The 20672-nt window shown below is 44.5% G+C and overlaps 6 protein-coding genes across 6 annotated transcripts; all 6 read left to right on the plus strand.

Annotated features, from left to right (window-relative positions):
- Positions 1-3758: 3758 nt before the first annotated feature.
- Positions 3759-5141, plus strand: SOF1 (rRNA-processing protein; the record flags this gene model as incomplete). The annotated part of the gene is made up of 1 exon (XM_018854259.1): positions 3759-5141. One exon carries the CDS (start codon positions 3759-3761, stop codon positions 5139-5141), a length of 1383 nt encoding a protein of 460 aa, XP_018711273.1.
- A 4931-nt stretch (positions 5142-10072) lies between these two features.
- On the plus strand, positions 10073-10846 carry METBIDRAFT_205563 (uncharacterized protein). The gene has a single exon (XM_018854973.1). The coding sequence runs from the start codon at positions 10233-10235 to the stop codon at positions 10755-10757; it is 525 nt and encodes a 174-aa protein (XP_018711274.1). The 5' UTR covers positions 10073-10232; the 3' UTR covers positions 10758-10846.
- Positions 10847-12729: 1883 nt separating this feature from the next.
- On the plus strand, positions 12730-13493 carry METBIDRAFT_205582 (uncharacterized protein). The gene has a single exon (XM_018854974.1). It carries the CDS (start codon positions 12958-12960, stop codon positions 13363-13365), a length of 408 nt encoding a protein of 135 aa, XP_018711275.1. The 5' UTR covers positions 12730-12957; the 3' UTR covers positions 13366-13493.
- A 1457-nt stretch (positions 13494-14950) lies between these two features.
- On the plus strand, positions 14951-17701 carry HRK1 (putative serine/threonine protein kinase). The gene has a single exon (XM_018854975.1). The coding sequence runs from the start codon at positions 15441-15443 to the stop codon at positions 17490-17492; it is 2052 nt and encodes a 683-aa protein (XP_018711276.1). The 5' UTR covers positions 14951-15440; the 3' UTR covers positions 17493-17701.
- A 208-nt stretch (positions 17702-17909) lies between these two features.
- IST1 (Ist1p) lies at positions 17910-18680 on the plus strand (the record flags this gene model as incomplete). Its single annotated transcript, XM_018858989.1, has 1 exon — positions 17910-18680. One exon carries the CDS (start codon positions 17910-17912, stop codon positions 18678-18680), a length of 771 nt encoding a protein of 256 aa, XP_018711277.1.
- Positions 18681-18946: 266 nt separating this feature from the next.
- On the plus strand, positions 18947-19147 carry METBIDRAFT_230326 (uncharacterized protein; the record flags this gene model as incomplete). Its single annotated transcript, XM_018855246.1, has 1 exon — positions 18947-19147. A coding segment is annotated over one exon (201 nt), but the record flags the coding sequence as incomplete, so codon positions are not given.
- Positions 19148-20672: the final 1525 nt, after the last annotated feature.

Genomic DNA, 20672 nt, shown 5'->3' on the forward strand with positions numbered 1-20672 from the left:
GGAGATTCGGGTTACAGTTGCAAGTCCGCTTATGTACTTTGTGTGGACATGATGAACTGAAGAAAATGGTGGCTATTGCGTCCACGTAATACATAATCATTAGATGCAAGCTTATCACTCAAAAAAAATCAATAGATACTATATCTTGTTCAACTAAGGTTTTTAAATAGTATGATGACATGCGCCGAGAACAATAAATGAATTCAACCAGATCAATAGCGTCTGCCTGAGCCCAACGATAAGTATGCATTGCTTAAACGCGTATCTCGTAGAGTTCTTGCTTTTTTGGCATTTGAATATATGTTTTATGTGCTGGAGAAGATGAATATACAAAACCTTGTTTTTTTTTTCAATCGTAGAAAGGCTATGGAGCAGATTCATTTATTTAGATATAGTATGACATACTTGCCTATGATATGACAGGGCATCCATAGCTGTTGTGAAGATTGAACTCTTTCACCTCAGAATGATTAGGCTCACATTGACCTAGTTTGAAGCAAAACTCAGTAAATCCTACAAAAGCACAGCTGTGTTGAGAGCAATGAGGACCTAGAGTATGTAAAAGATTTCCTATAAAGTAATACTGAGTCTTGTTTAGGCTTAAGTTAGTTCAGAAGCAACATTAATGTGAGGCCCGTGGTCAGAGAACGAGCCAAAACTTACTTGGAGAGACATTCACACTCAATTTACGAATTCCAAAACATTACTGATATGGTGTTTTTTTAAAAGATTTGTCTCCATAGAAAGACGACCACAGAACATGAGAATTCTTCGAAATGCTTTTCATATCTGACATTCTAGATAGCGTCGCTCTCATCTTGAGTAAGCAAAATATTTTATCTAAGAAAGATGTTTTAAAAAAGCATCAGATTTACTAAACAGCGTCGCTTCGTGCATTTACTGTTCTCTTTAGCAAATAGTTTTTGAGAATGTGCAGTTTAGTGAACTCGTAAGAACTCCATTTACAGTGGCTTTGATTCCACAATCCCGCACTTGAAAATATTGGGAGCTTTCAGCTGCCTCTGATTTGGTTTGAATTCCGAACTTAAGATACAACATAAAATCAACATTTTTACCTCATTATCGGCAGCTTTCCCGGCTTTTCCTCGACCTGATTTCAACTCGAGTAGCGGTGCAGGTGCGCTCTGCAGAAGTTTTACTGACAACTAATGCTTGGAGCTGGAAAGATCAACGCGTAGTTTTGCATAGTGGTCATGGGAGTCAGAATATGTGTAAACTGCCTAGTATCGCTAGAGAACTTAAATTACGAGAATTTTCAAAATCTCAAGATAGAGAGGTTCTCTTCGAAAAACAAGCTGTTTAGATGCGTGCTTACTGGCTAATTAGACGAGAATTGAGACCACCTCAAGCAGCGGTAATCTATGGGTCACAACCGGTAGCTATATTCGTTGACCCGCAGAGGGTGAAACAAGATATCTGAATACCTTCCACTACTGACTTCGCCAAAACCTGGGAAGTGGAGGATAGTGAGAAAATACTTACGCAGTTCCGAGTTTAGGAGCCTCTTAAGACAGGGTTTCAGAGTCATCTCGAGCAAATCAGTCCAGGGTTTTAGTGGCGCTGGTCACGGAGACATGGGCTCGTCTTTGGAAGCATTTGTATACGCGGGCCCCGTGTACACAAAGCTGCATGATTGGGTTTGGAAGACCCAGAAGACTCAAAAATCTGGAGCTCAAATGTACGGTCTCAAGACTTGCGTCCAGTAACATTTAGCCAGTGTAAGCAGGTAGTCTGGATTGAGCTCTGTGGGACCAACACAGTTGATATTGGAGCATACCCCTAGCACATGAATATTGCCCGTTCCAGCTGCCATTTCTTTGCCGGATTCCGGGCAGCCAAATATGCTAGCATCAGAAGTGCAAGTGGACTTTTTTGGGCCGGTAGGTGGAACCTATATTCCCGCTACTGATCATCTTGTTTGCGCTTCTTGACCTGGTAGTAGGTCAATCATTTGAGCCATTCTCGCCGGTATCAACAAAAAAAAAAGTAGCCTAGCTCAGTGAATTACAGAAAAAAGCACTAGAGTTTTGGACTTTGGGCCCGGGACACGGTTCGGGATCCCTGGGAAAACGTGGGTGGGCCTCGACCAGCATGCCGGGCGTTTTTTCGCACCCAGTGGTGCAATTTCGCACCCACCCAGAACTCCAGCAAGACAGGTCAAAGATATTCAGGATATCACGAAGTGAACCGAAAAGTCAAAATAGCTGGGCCAAGTGAGCCAGAGAGACAAAGATGCGAGACAGCCAAATCAAACCGCAAAGGCCCAATAGTTTACTTAGATTAAGTAAACCTGAAAGGCAAATCAACCGAGCCAGACCAAGTACACCTGAAGGACAAAATAACTGAGCTATACCAGAAAGCCACACCAAATCAGATAAACCCACAGCAAAATCAGATAAAGTCACAACCAAATCGGATGAACCCACATCCAAATCGGATAAGCCCACAGCCAAAAAAATTATCTAGTCCGGGCCGCAACATATGGTGTCTGTACAACACCTTCGGCAGGAGGCCCACCCAAGACTGGCTACGTGTGCTTTCCCGGCTGTTACTCGCCACGATCTGAGTAACATATCCGAATTACATAGAAAAGACAATGTCAGGGAATGTCCGAGACCAGACACAACTGTCTCCGTATTCAAAATGTTCTATTGCAGTCTGCAAGCGTGAAATGCACATGGAAAATATAGTCCTTCTGGAGCCCGGGTCAGTGTCGGGACAATGCTAGTTGGCGCGTGCTGGCTAAATTGGGGTAGTGTTTAGGTCGAAGAAATATGGACAAATAGTGAGACGGCAGGGACCACGTGGGACTTGGCGTATAGAAGAAAAAGGCAAACTGGGGCTCAGAGTTGAGTTGAAAAAGAAGGTCTTTTCGTTTTTGGGAGAGCGTGGCTTGTGACCAGCCATCCAAACACCTCTCTCTTCTTCTTCGGTACACCTTGCTGCCAGTGTTTTTGGCTCTGGCAGGGTTTACGATGACTGTGGAAAAAAACCACTCACCCGAGTTGAATGAGCCGCAGCAACCTTGCAAAGACTCATTCATCAAGTTGATGAGACACCCGCGATATTGTCCACTTGCTGGCAGACGACAACACGTCTGAATATTTCTTTTACTACCAGTCGTGGCTCTACCTTGGATATTTCCTACTAACCAACCGCAGCCCTGCTTTGGGTAGCTTCTACCTACCAATCGCAGCTCTTCTTTGCATCTTTCTTTCTACTAACAAAATCACAGCGGTGCCTGATGTTTCTCCTACAAGCAAACCGCAGCTTTCTCCAGGTTTTCCCTTTTTACTCCAAGCCACTTGCACCCGCGGTCCCTGGAGCTGACCACACCAGCTAGCCACCCAAAACACTTCAAGTGCACGCATATTACGAACGGTGCCCTCTACTCAATAAAGAGCCCCGCCGCAGCCAGGGCCCGCGCGCGGTCCGGCACACAGCGCGCAGCTCATCCCCAAAAAACCCAGACCCTCTGCACTGGTCTCTCAGCACCACCTTCTTTCAGCACCAGGCGTCTTCTAAACGGCCCGAAACAACCAGCACGTCGCCCGCCACAGCCCCCCACCCACGGCACCACCATCCGCCGACCTGCCGCGCACCGCCCCCGTTTTCCCGGCGTTTTTCCGTCTCGTTTGCGCCGATTTCCCCGGTCCCCGGCGTTTTTGTTAGCCGCCGACCCCCTTTTGCTTAGCCGCCGACCCCCTTTTTCCTAGCCGCCGACCTCTCCCCCCGCCATGAAAGTCAAGACCATCAGCAGGTCTGCAGACACGTATGTGCCCGCCAGAAACACCCAGGAACTGGCCTTGCCGCGCAACTTGAACCCCGCACTCCATCCCTTTGAAAGGGCCCGCGAATACACCCGCGCCGTCACGGCCACAAAGCTCGAGCGCATGTTCGCACAGCCCTTTGTGGGCCAGATGGGCGACGGCCATCGCGACGGCATCTACTGCATCTCCAAGAACTTCCAGACGACCAACCAGATCGCATCTGGGTCCGGCGACGGCGTGGTCAAGTACTGGAACATGAGCTCACGTGACGAGGCGTTGAGTTTCCGGGCCCACTACGGCATGGTCACGGGGCTCGCCATCACGCCGCGCCGCGGCATGCTCTCGTGCGGCGACGACAAGACCATCAAGTTGTGGTCGTTGCAGAGCGCGGATTTCGGCGAGGCTGTGGACGACTTGGACGTGTACCGCCAGCAGGGCAACACGTCCGGGCTCCTCAAGACGTTTGCCGGCGAGCACGCGTTCAGCGGGTTGGACCACCACTTTTCCGAGGACGTGTTTGTGACCGGCGGCGCGGCCATCCAGTTGTGGAACACCAGCCGCTCCAGCGCCGTGGCCAACCTCCTGTGGGGCGCGGACAACGTGACCGGCGTGCGCTTCAACAAGACCGAGACCAACGTGGTGGCCAGCTGCGGCCTGGACAACTCCATCGTGTTGTACGACATCCGCACCAGCACGCCCGTGCAGAAGGTGGTGACCGCCTTGCGCGCCAACGATATCGCCTGGAACCCCATGGAGGCCTACCACTTTGCCTCCGGCCACGATGACCACAATGCGTACTTGTGGGACATGCGCGACTTGACCAAGTCGCTCAACGTGTACAAGGACCACGTGAGCGCCGTCACCTCCGTGGACTTTTGCCCCACGGGCAAGGAGCTCGTCACGGGCTCCTACGACAAGACCATCCGCATTTACCGTGCCCGCGAGGGCCACTCGCGCGACATCTACCACACCAAGCGCATGCAGCGCGTGTTCGCTGTGGCCTACACCACGGACAGCCGCTACATTGTCAGCGGCTCCGACGACGCCAACGTGCGCTTGTGGCGCGCCAACGCGTCCGAGCGCTCCAACGTCAAGTCCGGCCGCGAGCGCTCCAAGCTCAACTACGACAACAAGTTGAAGGAGCGCTACAAGTACATGCCGGAGGTCAGGCGCATTGCACGCCACCGCCACTTGCCGGGCGTGGTCAAGAAGGCCCAGGAGATCAAGCGCGTGGAGGTGGACAGCTTGAAGCGCCGCGAGGAGAACGATCGCCGCAACCGCAAGGACGGCAGCCGCCCGCGCGTGCCGGAGCGCCAGAAGCACATCCGCGGCACCGCCTGGAAGGACTAGGCGCCCGGATGTTTTGTATGTGTATATGGGAATCAATGGTAAGTCTTTTTAGTGCGCGGCCCTGGGCCGCCAGGGAGACTTGGTTGCCAACGGGATGCGGTCGGGGCTAGAGAGTTGCAGGCTGCGAATAATGATGAGCTCTGTTTGACGGAAACGATATGCTGGAGGCTGTCGTCCTTGGTTGCTGTGTGGTATTGATAATGGCTTTCAGAATCTCTCGCTAAATGAGGGCCAACGGGTTTCTAAAAGCTAGTACTGAATGCTATGAGGCATCTTAAGCAGCAGAATATTGTTGAACGGGTCTTTCCTACCAGCGTCGAAAGATCGACTCAGTGTGGACCTGCCGGTGCTTCCTTCTTTCTTCACTATTTTGACGCGTGTATTTCATGCCGTCATTCCCCAGAAACATATGCAGAAGTCACGAGGTGGAGTGGGATGAAAAATCACGCCTGCAACTCGCCATGGCTTCAAGTCAACTTGGTGATCACAAGAACGGATTAACGTGTCTTGGTACACCAAAAATTGCCGACTACGCTGATCTACTTGGAATCCTGGACTCGCCAATTCTAGTCTTTCTCGCAGCACTAGCAGTTTCGTATCTGTTGCATCCACTAGACGCATACTGAATGGCCAGCAGTACATGGTTTGTAGAATGATGATAAATGCGTCGTCATGCCTTCTCTGTTGAAACTACAGAAACACGGAAACCATCATTCGTTGTGAGTGACACGACTGCGGTTTCTGTGGTTTTCTTCTGGATAGATCGGGTACAACTCTGCACACTTCTTGAAGTCCGTATCTTTCTGGAACTGAAGGAGTCAATTCTACCAAACTTTCCGCCATGAATCAAGGCCTTGCCATATCTTTTCCCTCAGAGTATGTTTGTGTCCATGGGTGGCATACGACCGACGAGTAGTGGTATCGCCAGGCCAAGCACCCGTATGTTATCTCGCATATTACATGATGGGCGACCATATTCTTTTTTGTATACCATTAACATCTCCGAAAAAAATGATATGCAACTGCTCAGACAGAAGTCATCCTGTTGTTTACCTCTACTGCAAACCCAGTGTTGTGCTTCCATGATGCGTAGCACGAATTTCTTGAACTAGAATACAGGCACCAACCCATGAACTACTGATTGTTCTTAATAATCGCCGCCATATGGTCTTGGTCCACATCTTGACTCGTCATAGCGAGTGTTCCGATTGCAAAAAAAGATTGCAGCAACACAATTTCGCATATGATCTCCCACTACACTACTCAGTGTGGCTCCATGCACCTTGACTAGAGTTGTTTGGACGGGAAACAATACTTCCTGCGTGTTTCTTTTTACTAGAAGACGGTAGATTCCTTCTAAATTTTGCCATGAGTCAAGATCAGCTTTGGGATGGTTTTTATAAGCAAGGAAAGTGTGATCGATGCGCTGGTTATTCTATATTGTCTTGCCAATGAAACCTCTTGCGGTTCGCAACCGATTTTTTTTTTACTAAGATAATTTATATAGTCTAATAGTACCATTTATTTGTTTGTATGAATTGCTTAAATCCAGAAAGTTTCATGACCTTATACTCGACAATATTTTATTAAAAGGATTTTTTTAGCCGGAATTGTGTTTTTCTGGCATATCGGGTTTAGCATATGCTCCTCATAGTCTACTAAACCTGAGTTCGGGTCTCGGGCCATACAAAAAAAGAAAGGTGTGTACGAGGTAGAGCTCGTCAGGTCCGTAAACCGGCGGGGCGTTTCATGCACCCGAAGATGCTTCGTACACGTCCGGGGGTGTCAAGGTTTCCCATGATATATATATCGCCCCTTTCCCCGGCAGATGGTATCCTTCGATACATGTGTTTAATAAAATTAAATTCATCTTGTCTCCCTTCGACAAGTATCAAAAGGGAGCAGTGCAAGCTTGATTTAGGGTAAATATCTGGAAGCTGAAAAAATGACAGCTGCAGACGTCGCTTTCATGTCCAGAAACTTACATTAGATAAACAGATGTATAACTTTTAGAATTACCCCTTGAGGGTTTTTACTGGGATTATTTCCCAAATACAGTCCTGCTTTCGGTATTTTAAATGAGCTGGCATAAAAGAGATTGACGGTACAATTGTTTTTGTCAATTCAAACCCGGTGTTTCCATATCCTGTGCATTACATGTCTTCCACCGTACTACATAAAATAGCCATATTGATACAGAATAACATGCAAGAATTGATTGATACAGAACCGAATTCAGCTCAAGATTTTGTAGCCTTGAGTTTTTTCAGATAACAGTTTAGCCACAAGGCCATAGAATCGGAGTGCTACTGGGAAGTGTAGCGTTGAGGCCAGACTGAAACACTAATTGCTCGGATTTAAAAATGAGCAGTCAAAATTACTTGTCAAGTCAAGTCTGGGACATATGGGAGCGTTGGTTTATCTTCATAAATTTGGCGCTCAAATATATATCACGAGCTAAACTTTAGAAGTTCACGCATAGCCTTCCATAAAATCATGGTGAATGACCTTTTGAGAACTGGTGAGTTAAATGAAAGTATGCTCTAGGTCTTGTTTGAAGAAACACTGGGGATATGTGGTTCAACTGGGTGCACAGTCATCGAAAGGTATATAGAACACGGATATCAAAACATTAGCGATATTTTTTAGCCACTGAAGCTGAAAACCCGTACTATTAGGCTAAGGAGGTTGAACGGATTTTCCATTAGTCATAAAGACAATTAATTTTTCAAACCTGTCTACAAAGGCAAGAAATCAGTCATGGCTACCCTTGTAGATACCGATATCGTTGAAATAAAATCCTCTTTATTATAATGTTGAGCAGATAGATTGGTTCCCAAACTATGTCTTTATATGGTGTGAGGTTTTAAACTTTGGTTGCGTTAAAATTATCTTCGGCACCCATGTACCTGAAGAAGTGCTCGCCTTATCAGAAACATCATTCGAAGATATACACATCCTCAAAAATCGTGTTCAAGTAGTAACTATTTCAGTGGATTTAAGATCAGTGGGGCGAACATCACATCTTTGCGTTCTCAATAGATATACTTTCTTTGGCACATCAAACGTGATCTTGAGAAACTCGCGTTGAGAACGAACATTCAAATGGCTCATTTCATTTTGAGCAAAATATTTGGCGATAGTCACATCATCTAGGAAGTCTTTAAGATCGAGTTCTTTTTTCTGATGACATGTCTCAAGGCTGCGATATTATTGTTCATAATTTGTTTCCTTGTAAGGTATGCCATTCACATTGTGGCACATGTCAGTCGAGTCCAGTAATATTTTATTCAACCAACCGAAACGAAACACATGATACACCCAAAATCAGCCATATAGACAGGTCAATCAATCATTGATATGTAGTGGAATACAGTCTGCTTTCAAATTCAATCTCTCTGAAGCGCCGAAGCAAGAGTGTAGCGGGATGGCTCAAGAGAACAAGATATCTAATGTTTTGCCTTCCTAGATACGCTTTTAAATGATATATTTGAAGGCTTGTGCGGGCTTAGAAAGCAAGACAGGGAGGTCTTCAGAGCCTGAGGCGAACATCAGAAACCAGTAACCAAATCCAACGGAATTTTTCATCAAGTCGTTCGACACCTACAGGGTATAATTTTTACCCGTCCTGTGGACCATCTAAACATGTCCTTTTCGAGAGTATGTGAGATAAAGATAAAAAATCCAGGAACAGAACATCAGCTTGCTACACCTCTAAACATGATTATTGTTAACTTAAATGATGTTTTCTATAAATTCTTGATCTGGACTGGTTTGGAAAAACTCAAATAATGTCTTGGGAGTTTGTCAATGTTAGTTTATAGTATTGCAACCCATGGCTTTTCGAGAACAATGTGCTATCAGGCCAACCTCTTTTGAGTCGAGGAGGCCCCTGCGGGTGCTATTCCACAAATTGATGTTGCATGACTTAGCGTTTGTCAAATTTTTGCCATATGAATAGAAGAGGCACTTGCACGTACACTCTAGATTTCATCGTCTCCTTTTGCGCTACTCTGACATACGCTACAGTTTCCATTCTTGGAAGATGATACCCATCATCATAATATTGGGACATGCAAACGGCGAAGTCACAATTGAGTGGTTGCTCTAGAAATCTATAATCCTTCACATAGCTCAAAACTTTTTTTTCTGGGGCGAAACACTTTCAGCCCGTTATGTTTCCTGTTTCTTCGCAAGCCCACCACCTTCTGATGCGCCCCTAGAGGCCCGTTCATACTTCCAATGCCTGTATGCAAAGTTGTTCAGAAACGCCCATACTATCAACAACGATCCACATATTAGAGTTTACAGAACGCCCAGAGAAAAATCTAATCACTATCAAATAAAAGGAGATATCTTGTGCTTAGAAGCTCATATTTAGCATCCATTTCTGAAGAATCCGCTGTTGCTCTCTCCGGGCTGTTTGGGTTATAGGAAGGTACTCTCGTATGATTTTAAATTACAGCAATAAGAAAGTAACGACATCAACAATCACACTTTTGCCAAGAAGGTATTTTTGGAAGCAAATAAACTGCGCCTAGCTATGTTCCTAACTATACAATAAAACACTCCTTGGATTTGGTAATTTTCCCTTGCGCGCCCTTGGAATATTAGCGACACGCAGACACTTGAAAGTAGAGTTTTCTCCGCAAGCCTGAGCACAACCCATTTTTTCTTTTCATTGTCCAGTTGTGATCGTGTGATTCTCATAACTTTATCAGAATTAATAAGAAATAAACATGGATTTCGACCTAAATTTGGTGTGCGCATCACGCAGAAAATCTTGTATTTGGAAATTTCAGTTTGTGAATACCGTGTGTATTCGTGTTATTGTAGCAACTGAGACTAGCAAAACCAGCCATTTCCTTGAACATTGCGTCTTTAGATCTATTGTCTAATATCTCTTTCATCATGCAGGACGGGCCACTACAAACCCTTTGTAAATTCCAGCTCAAGGATACTGCAACTAAGCCTTGAAGGGTACCCCTTTCAAAAGAGTGAATAAGAGCTGATAAGAGCAACTCGGGTCTTACCGGGTCATCGTGACTGGGTGTTGTAGAAAGAAACGATCGGTGGACTTTCTGTCCAGAGATGGCCATACAGTCAAGAGTGATATATGTATTCACAAAACCCTTTGTACAGCAGTATAAAATGACAGCTACTTTCGTCTCACAAGCTCAAATTTTATCCCTACCAAATTACTTATTTTACATCGGCATGAAATTTATCTCTACTTTTTCGGTCCTTGCGATGACTCTTTCCAAGCTTGTACTGAGCTTTGGATTTTTCTACATGGTAGACAATGACGACAAAGAGATTCTGATTATTTCCATGAATAAAGGAAAAATCATTGCGAGCAACAATCCAGATGCACTTCCAGTTATCTTCGACGAGGATGGGTTTGAATTCAATGGCTCGTACTTGAGCTATGAAGATGGTGAATTTTCGTTACAAAGGGCCCCCGACTCTGATCTCAAGATCAGTGCGGACGATCGTTATCCATACTTGACCTACAAAGATGACTATGTCTTCTACTATTGTGACAACAAAATGGTCAGCCAGACAGATAGTTGCTCCGGGGCGCAAGAGGCTAGGATTGTCTATTTCGGCTGGTAAATGTCCAGTCATCTTCCTTAGTGCGGGTATAAGTCTGTTCATATACCTGCTTATAATATTCAATAAAAAGCAAAAAGCGAATCTATGGTGTGGGGTGAATGTCGTGTGAACACGTAGCTCATGTAGAACCAGATATTCATTATGGGAGATGTGCGTATAAACCGTGTGCTGGCCGGATTACAAGGCTCTACGAATCTCACTGTTGAAGTCTACCCTACGTGAAGCACGCATTGAAAGTATATTCCTGCTAAGGTTCGTATAGCAACTAGGGGTGGTGAAAACATGTGAACTAGTGGTGATATCAGAAGAGCCGACGATCGGAGAAAAGTCTGTCTCGATGTCTCCTAAGGCGCCTTTCATCAGAACATAGGGGTCTTCCACTTAGGGGGATGGAAGTGTCCTGACCAGGCGTTATCATTTGATAACATAAGAATCGATTAAGATGCAGATCTATGAAGAGGAGTTTCTCTTAAAGAAGGAAGAGAGGAGACATGAAAAGTTTTGAGGTCAAATATAGCTGACCGCTGCGGGAGTGGTTTCGCCTTAACAACGTGTCCCAACCACTATCTCAACACTCCCCCAGTCAATTATTGGGCAGGTTTGATATGATAAACCGTGTCTTAGTTTATTCGCTTGGATTTCGCGCCTTCTATTGATAAAACTTTTCAATACAGTATATCAGGTAATTGGGAAGCGAAAGCAAGGAGGCGCTAAGAACCTCGAACTCATCAGCTTCCTCCACTGCCTTAAAGCTTGAGTAATATAGTAGCACTTCTTTCAAATCTGCACCCCTCCTGGTAATACACGTGCGCGCCCATATTTTTGTCTTCCTAGTTCAACATTGCGAAGCACAATTTATTCTTGACGTTTTATGATACGGCTTCAAATTAAAGAATTGCCCATTAAAATTCAGAAACGCTTCAAAAGTGAGTGGCCCTGATTCAATCTCGCATCTGTGGTTGACAACGCATAGGTATGCAATTTCGCCAACCCTTGGTTGAAATGTATCGGGCAAGGTTTTAAGTATTTTCAAATCATGCGGAATTCATTCAATTTCCAAATGGGATCAGAATGCTTCAAACCATAAACACCAGCCTTGGCCTCAGACATACCAGGCATGTTTTCTTTTCATCCTTTTTGTTTCTTCAAATACGCACCACCGAACATTTTTCGCAGTCCGGTTTCTGGCCACAGACAATACACAATTTCCATGCAAGCAGAAATAGTTAACCTTATTTATAAGAACTACACGACAGGTGTGGTCCAGAATACTCGGTGTCGCGACATCGATTCACTCCGAAGAATAGCTTCACCTCGGTAAGGTTTCTGAAAACTCGGTTGTTTGCAACATTCGAGGCCTTTAGCATTTGCAGTTATCAGACCAAAACATCGGTAAATAAAAAAAAGGCATAAAGGGGACAATATCTGATTAAAGTTGTAGAAATAAAAAGAGGAGAGTCCCACGATTGCACAAGTCTTGCTTCTTTATGCCAAGATTTTCTGATGGAATGTTCTTGGTTTTTTTCTGTTTAATTCCAAAATTCAACTCGATCCTCATCTAAAATAGTAAATGGAATGTAAATCAATTTCTTATTGCAATGAGCCAAAATTAGTCTGAGTAAGCCAATCTATACTGGAAGATTAGACTCTTTTGGTAAAAAGCTGCTGCTCTTTTTAAATTCAAATTTTGAAGCACCATTCTTTTTTGAATTTCGAAGATTGCCAAGGCATTAAAAAGACCTGATACGGATGAAATAATCGGGGACTTCCAAAAATGTGTGAAAGTAGTTCAAGCAATTATAAAGTCTTTAAATCTGCATATACAAGTATGTTATGCCTGGGACTTCTACCCGATGTCTATCACAGGAAAAACAACAAATCAGTGCACAATGGCAAAGATATGATTGACGTCTACCACAAGCAATAAAAACAATTGAAAAAAGAATGCCACTTCTGCTCTTGGTATTCGTGCTGAATAAATCCTCGAGATAATTCTATCAAAGGTTGATGCACAAATTATTGTTTAGAGGTTTCTGCGATAACGTTTTAGCTTGTATTTACTCTAATAGTCAATAGAACTTGGTCACAAAATAATCGAGACTATAAAATAGAGCGAGCATGCCATTCAAGCAACGTCTAAGCACCATATTAGCAATTTTTACCCAAAAATTCATCACAAAAACATTCTGTTAACAGCAAGATGAAACTCGAACGCAATTCTGTCTTTCTTGCCTTGACCCTTCTCGGAACTGTAACCAGCCGTGCAGTTTTTTTCACAGTAAATTCAGACGACCAAAGTATTATACTGGTCATTGAAGAAGAGGATTCGAGAATAATCTCAAGCCAAAGAAGCGGAGCGGTTAAAACCCATTTTTATGGTGAGAAACTTGAGTGCAAGGGCAATTACTTGAGTGTTGAAAATGAGATGCTAGCCTTATCCAAGACACCAAAGAATTACCTCACCACCATATTAGACAAGGATGACAGGTTTCCGCATTTGGAGGCCAAGGGCGACGGAGTCTTTTATGTCTGTGAAGACAGACTGATTCACCTAAAGGATGGATGCCCGGGTGCGCAAGAAGTGAAGATTTTTTATTATGAGTGGTAAGCTAATCTTGAGCTGATTTTCTTGCTTCTGAAAAAAGAATTCTCCTATTTCCAGCAAAATGCGTGAGGTCAATCAGCTACGTAGGCCAATACGGCTTCACCAAAAAGGACTTGCGGTATTAACTAATCAAATAAATTAAACGAGTATGATAAAGAAAAACTGTCAGAAACTCAAGTTCCCTCAAACAAGAAGCAAACCTATCCTTAAATAAGCTTGCTTTAAGCCTGAAGTTTGGAAGATTGGAATTTGGGCTCTCATGCAAAACGTATTAAGATGTAGGCTTTCTCCCCATGGATGTTATCACCATGATATCAACACAAGCTCTTTGAATTTTATTGAAATTGTTCCTGATATATGTGTTTCAGCTATGGATAAAGACATATTAAGTATAGCCAAAAAAAAAAAAATAGTATGTATACTATATCAGCATCCAAAGTACGTTCTGTTTAACTATAATCTGTGGGACCAGCTAAGCGGTCTGCATTGCCTGCTCCTGTGATCCCAAGAAATAATCTTCAGAATAATGCCATCATGCTAGGATTCAATAGAAACAAACTGGTCTTCTTTCTGAAATGATGAGGAATATCAAATGAGCAAAAGTCAAGGGTAGTCGCCGAACTGCTTTACTATGGTCGCAAGATTGCTAACTATGGCAGCAGCTTTCAGGCCTGGTGGAAAAAGTTCATTCTGCGCTTCAAAACTCAAGACTGCCTGAACTATCTAGTAAACGCAAAATCGTGAACCCTTCGTATTGTTGGTGGTATCTGAGAGGGATCGCGCCCCACCCAGAGACGGAACTAATTACGTGTCAGTTCTGATTTTCAAACGACAAATTATATAACTGATACGAGCCGCAACACCAGAGAAGACCTGGCGTCACCAAATCCCAGGCTCAAAGTGGCCCATCAAGTCTAGTCTCGCCATTACTCGCGCCCATGTCCAAAGGATGAAACGAAACAGAGCATACGACGCATGGCTTGGTGAATAGGAGATATAAGAAAATAAAAAGAAAAAAATTTTAGATGTTCTGATGCATTCAAAACTAGGGGATGAAAAACATTGGATTGGTCTCGGCTTCTGTTCTCGCCATGACATCACGGGCTTGCCAACGCAGAGTCCCAGCCGTGGGAAGGCAAATTAACTCCGATATCCAAAACCGTTTTCTTCCTGCCCGAAAGCTGACTTTTCAGTACTGAAATATTTCCTTCTTGTTTTCTGAACATAAGCTCCAGCTGAGCTTCACCGTATACGAACAATTCCAAACTTTGCACCCACCCTTACCGTTTCCATATTTCGCGCGCGGCTCATTAATCCTGGCTGATCAGAAATCTGCCCGAAGTAGTATATCCGCATATTCTGCCAAAGAAAAAAGCGCTTTACCCTGCAAAAGTTGTGCGCCCTTATGAGACCAGGTACTAGATACTGAAGCTCTTTTCTCACGCCTCCATAAATTGGAATCAATTCCCTGTCACTTTCAAAGATATAAACTACTTTCTCCAGTTTTCATAAGCAATTTGAGTAATCGAGATTCCGGTTTTCAGGCGCTCTTGAAATTTGCATTAGCTTCTTTAGCCGCCCTTAAATCATCTCGGACGCTTTCATAGCGAAACCCCACTCCCACGCCAACGCTATAAAACCCCAAATATCTAACGAGAAAAAACTTTCTGAGCACTGAATCAAGAAGGCTTCAGGACATTTTGAAATCTTTCAGCATTCCTTCAACTTTGTCTCTTTGCGTCCCAAGCACCGGCGAGCCGCCCTACCCCTGGCACCAGAGACCCGTACACCAGCACGTCGATTATTTGAGGCCAACTGCAAATCCCTCGCCGCCCTTTTCCGCGGCCCGTTGCACTCTCTGCACTCCCAGTTACTCTGCCCGGGCTAGGGCCAACCAGCGTGAGCCCCACCACAGGGCCGTTCAACATACACCTCTGCACCGCTTATGCAAAGCACCCATACCACCCCAGACACCCGGTACACCCTGCACAAAAACAAAAACAAAAACAACGAAGCAAGCCCCACGCCCCATCGTTCCTAAACGTCATTAGCACCCACTCTCCATACATCCTCCACGCATGCCCGACAGACACAAACTCAAGCTTTTCGGGCACTTCAAGCCGGACACTCTGCACGACGAGCCACTTGACAAAGCAGTGTCCAACCTGCTGCAGCATGGCAGTGGCCGTCGCTTCCTCGGCTTCCACATTGGCCGCCATGAGTCGCAAGACTCTTTGGCATCGCCCACGCTCACGAACTCGCTGGATCACCGCGGCGGGGCCACCACCCCACCCGTCCAGCCATCCGCCGGCACAGCAGTTCACTCGCCGGGAATTTTGTCCCAGCACCACTCGCAGCAACAAGACAAACGGCCGGCCGCTGCGGCCCATGATGAATCACTAGCGGTGAACAAGTCCGTGAGCATGAGCGAGATTAAGCGGCTCTTCAAGCCCACTAGAAAAACGCTGAAGACACAGGCCAGCACGTCTCACGACCACCACAGTGGATTGGGAAGCCCCGGTGGTGCAGCAGATCTGAACATGCACAGTAGAGAGCCTCTGCTGGCCTCGTTGGCAGCACTCATCCAGAACACACTGTCGCAACTCCTCCAGCAACTGCAGCACCAAACGACGAAGAAGGGCAAGGACGCACCGTATGTGGAGCCATTCACCCATGATGAGCTGCCCCTTGTCAAGAAGTACGGAAAGGTACATAAGGAGCTTGGCTCGGGCGCGGGCGGCTCCGTTCGTTTGATTATCCGGCCCCTGGATGGTAAGACCTTTGCCGTCAAGGAGTTCCGACCCCGCAGAAACACTGAGTCTTTCAAAGACTATACCCGGAAGTGCACGGCGGAGTATTGTATCGGCTCTACATTGCGCCACGCCAATATCATTAAGACCATTGATATTCTCCACGAAAACAACCGCTACTATGAGGTCATGGAGTACGCGCCGATTGACTTTTTCGCCGTCGTCATGAGTGGTGAGATGTCCCGACAGGAGATAAACTGTTGCCTCAAACAGATCTTGGAAGGTATTAGCTACTTGCATTCTCTAGGTTTGGCCCACCGTGACCTTAAGCTAGATAATTGCGTTCTAACAAACGAAGGTATCTTGAAAATTATTGATTTCGGCAGCGCTGTAATTTTCAAATACCCATACGATCAGTATGGTCTGAAGCACGAGATCCACCATTGCCATGGCGTTGTTGGGCTGGATCCATATCTTGCACCAGAGGTGTTGACTAGTCTGAACTCGTATAACCCACAACCAGTTGATCTTTGGTCGATCGCCATTATCTACTGCTGTATGACGCTAAAGCGCTTCCCCTGGAAAATTCCCTCCCCTGAAAAGGACAACAGTTTCAGGTTGTATGCGATGGACGATGACAACTGGCATGATTACGACTTGTCTAATGCGTGCCACAAACTCTTATTAAGACAGCGCCACTTGAAAAATATAGTTGCGCGCCTGAACAAAAAAAAGAAACTCTTAAAGGCCAAAGAAGAGGGGGCCGACAGCCCGTCACCGCCCCCAGAAATACTTGCGAAGCACGCCCCGTCCCCAGGGCCGGACTCTGCCGCTACTCATGCTGGAGAAGATGCAGAGTTGGACGAAAAGCTAAAGGCGCTTGGTGCTGTTGATATATTAAGCATTGAACAATCTCAAGAAATTCTTGAAGAACTCAAGCAGATAGACAAACAGTTGGACGAATACGAGCGTATAAAGAACGAAATGAAAAACTCGTTTGCTCAGCAGCGCAACCGCGAACATCATACTCAACACGTCGACCTGGACCATGCAACGGCTGGAAAAGAAGATCCTGCTGGCAATATGAGAAGGAGCAAGTCTAATCACAAGCAGATTCACGGCCCATACAGGTTGATGCGCTTGCTTCCACATGTATCGCGTCCCATCATTCACAAGATGCTACAAATAGACCCTCTTAAGCGAGCTACTATTGAGGAGATTCTTGAAGACGACTGGATTAAGGGCATCAAGTGTTGCACATTGATCCCTGGACGCAAGACTTCAAACAAAAGCATAGACGAAGATGGAGACCTCGTTTTTGAGCGTGGAAAACCGTCGCATGAACACACGGTTGTTTGTGAGGATGAAAAGAAAGAGTGATCATATTGTTCTACTGTGACAACTAGAAAAGCGGAGGTCGATTTGAAATGTGAAAGCCTCGTTGGAGTAAGAGGGCTCGAATAAGTCGAAGACTATAAAAGATCTACACAGGTGTCAAACCAAACACAGCCAAGTGACTTCCATGGCTTTTGTTTTGGTCTGTTGTGTCTGGTATTGCCTGAATTTGCAGCAATCTCGAAATTGGGCACGAATAGTATGCGGCGCTCTATGGCGGAAATCTGACAGTGCGCGAACATTATCGCGCTACTTGGACGAACCCCACGCCTTAAAGCTACCACGAAACACCATTAAGAATATTCTAAACGAAAACGAAGGAACACCCGCACCCTATTGACAAAATTGCTTAGAACAGAAAGCGTTCAAGAACTTCAGTAGAGAAACTATTCGTACTCCAAGATGCCACCGCCTTCGCCACTCAACGCGCAGCGATTGAGGACCACCCTTAAAATGGCTATCTCCAAACTCAAGTTTCTTCAGGAAAAGAAAACAGCGATAACAAAACAACAGCGCAGACAGATGGCTGATCTTTTGTCTGCCGGCAAGGAAACGAGTGCCAAGATTCGGGTGGAGAATATTATCCGGGACGACGTGTACATCGAGCTTTTAGAATACTGCGAGCTTTTCTGTGAGCTTCTTTTAGCTAGAAGCCAAATAGTCTTGGACATACTGCGGAGCGAAGTTGATGGCGGAATCCAGGATGCGGTCCTGCTGATTATATACTGCTGCAACTTCACAGAGGTGAAAGAAATGGTGACGCTAGGAGAGATTCTTAGATTGCGTTACGGACCAGAATACACACGAAAGGTCTTGGAGAACGAAGGTGGGTCGGTTGTTCCGCCAAAAATTGTTTCACGGTGTGATATTGAACCTCCCCTGGAGTCTTTGGTGAACCTATACTTGGGTGAAATTGCGAAAACCTTTGAAGTACCATTTTCCGGAGTGATTCCGGATGACTCTGAGCCTGAAAGTAACGACGACAGCGATCTGCCGGATGGAGGTGTGAAAGTATCAGTTGGAGAAGGAACAGAAGAGACAGATCCAGAATCAGCGCTTGTAGCAGGGAAGATCACACCCAAAACTGTGGCCAAGAGACTGGTTTCTAAGGCACAGGCAGAAAAAAGCGAGTTTGACAAGCTACAGGAGCGTTTTGCCGCTTTACGGAAATGATTAATGGGAAGAAAGTAAGACTATCATAATTCTGTTGTTGTAAATTCCAAGTATACAAGGAATTGAGTAGACAGTTTTTTCGAGGTTAAATTTTCTTCGAATTACACATCCTCTCTCCAGATCAGGCCCGAGGTATCCTGTGTCTATGCTCCCTAAAGTCTACAGTGTTCGACTTTCAAAATTGCCTTCAGAATTGTAATACGCTGCAGATAAATAGAGAAATATACACAAAGCTTCTTTCGAAGCAAACTTTAAAAATTGAATTAAAAAAAAAAATAGCAGCACCACAATTTCGCATATGGTCTCCCACTACACTACTCAGTGTGGCCCTATGCAGCTTAACTAACGTTGATCGGACGGGAAACAGTGACTGCATGGTATGGCCGCAACCGAAATGGCTTTATGATAAAAATATATATAGTTTAATGATAATATTATATCCGTTTTGCCGAAAGGAAATTGCATAACCTTTGTGTGTCATTTTTTGATGAGCTCAATTGTCTAAATGGGAGATTTTGGACCGTCCAGGCTGTGACTAGAGGACTGTCCAGGCCGTGACTAACGGAAGGGGACGGGCCGAGCTAAGACACTTGGTACGTAGCTGGGAGCTGTTTAAAGGTTTTTTATATATATTCGTTATATAGTTTTGCCCCTTCAATCAGATGAATCTACCAAGGAAAAAATTTGAAAACTTTTGTTACGAATCAAAAAAAGAAGAATTTATATATATTATTTATATATATTTTTTCCTCAAATCAGATGTATCAACCAAAAAGAAAAGTCTGTATTCAGATGAACCTATTAAAAGAATGTGCTGCTCGCGTTGTATCGCCTGAGCCAAAGTGGCGATCTCTATATGTTTTTTCTCATAGCTTTGGCCGTGGATTCTCACCAGTGAAACTCTATAATGGGATAATTTATCTAGAAAAAAAAAAAAAGAAACGGAGTTCCAGTCGCCTGGCTTTCGACACTCGCCACGTATATGGCCGCTGTAATATATAATTGTATAATCTTATTCTTCTAATCAAATGAATATATCGAAAATCGTCATTTTTTATATTACGAAGGTACATCTGACCATTTCAATAGTACAGAACAGCTTGGCATTACTCTTGCATTAAGATGACACGCTATACAAAAGATTTACTATTCTTTTGGTAGAAAGGATAGTATGTACTTATATGGGTGTTTTTCAAGGCTATAGTATTGTTAAGGTTTTCCATTTGATCAGGTGACTCTACCAAAAATACAAGTCCTTTGGGTCCGCTCAAGAAATTTGAGTTGAAGCGAATACTACAGGCGACTGATCCTAGGAGTCGAAAACGTAGTACACAATATAGAGAGAGGCGTAAGAAGAAGACCGACCGAGCTGTAATTAACGGAAGGAGACGAGCCGAGGTTTGGCACTAAGGTATTTGCGAACTCTTTAAAGATTTTCGTACAACATTTTGTAGTATTAATTCTTCAGTCAGATACTTGTAACAAAGAAAATGATTCAGGTCTTCTTGATGAAGGAATAAAAACTTAAGTCCTGAGTTTGTTTCATTGCTGAACAGAAGTTTGTAAGGAAAAAAAAGCTTTATAATGTCTATCTGATGGTGGCATTTGATGAAAAAATATATAAGACTTTGGGTCCATGACGTGTAGGAAGCTAAACACAGATAATTGTTGAATGACCTCGAAAATGTGATGCTTTCCTAATGTATTGGGTGGTTTGTACCTCTATTTTGGCTCACCCAAGGGGACTCAATCACTAAATGCTCCACCTGATGATTGCAGAACCGTACGTGCTGATAGACCAATACTCTGATGAGCGAAAGTTTATAGAATTGTTTGTCCATCTCAGAAATCCATTATCGAGAAAGGCTCTAACAAGAAACAGGTTTGTGAATTTGTTGAAAATGGGGACCTAGATGTGGGACGTTCAAGACCTGTGAATTTGAAAATGAAATGAAAACCTTGAGCTATACATCGGCACCATTGTCAAGTGCC

Source organism: Metschnikowia bicuspidata (assembly GCF_001664035.1).
Source record: "Metschnikowia bicuspidata var. bicuspidata NRRL YB-4993 chromosome Unknown METBIscaffold_4, whole genome shotgun sequence".
Taxonomy (NCBI): domain Eukaryota; kingdom Fungi; phylum Ascomycota; class Pichiomycetes; order Serinales; family Metschnikowiaceae; genus Metschnikowia; species Metschnikowia bicuspidata.

Bases quoted from the DNA above. Each gene is read 5' to 3' on its own strand.
- METBIDRAFT_205563 (XM_018854973.1), top strand. From the start codon at position 10,233: ATGGCCATACAGTCAAGAGTGATATATGTATTCACAAAACCCTTTGTA.
- METBIDRAFT_205582 (XM_018854974.1), top strand. From the start codon at position 12,958: ATGAAACTCGAACGCAATTCTGTCTTTCTTGCCTTGACCCTTCTCGGA.
- HRK1 (XM_018854975.1), top strand. From the start codon at position 15,441: ATGCCCGACAGACACAAACTCAAGCTTTTCGGGCACTTCAAGCCGGAC.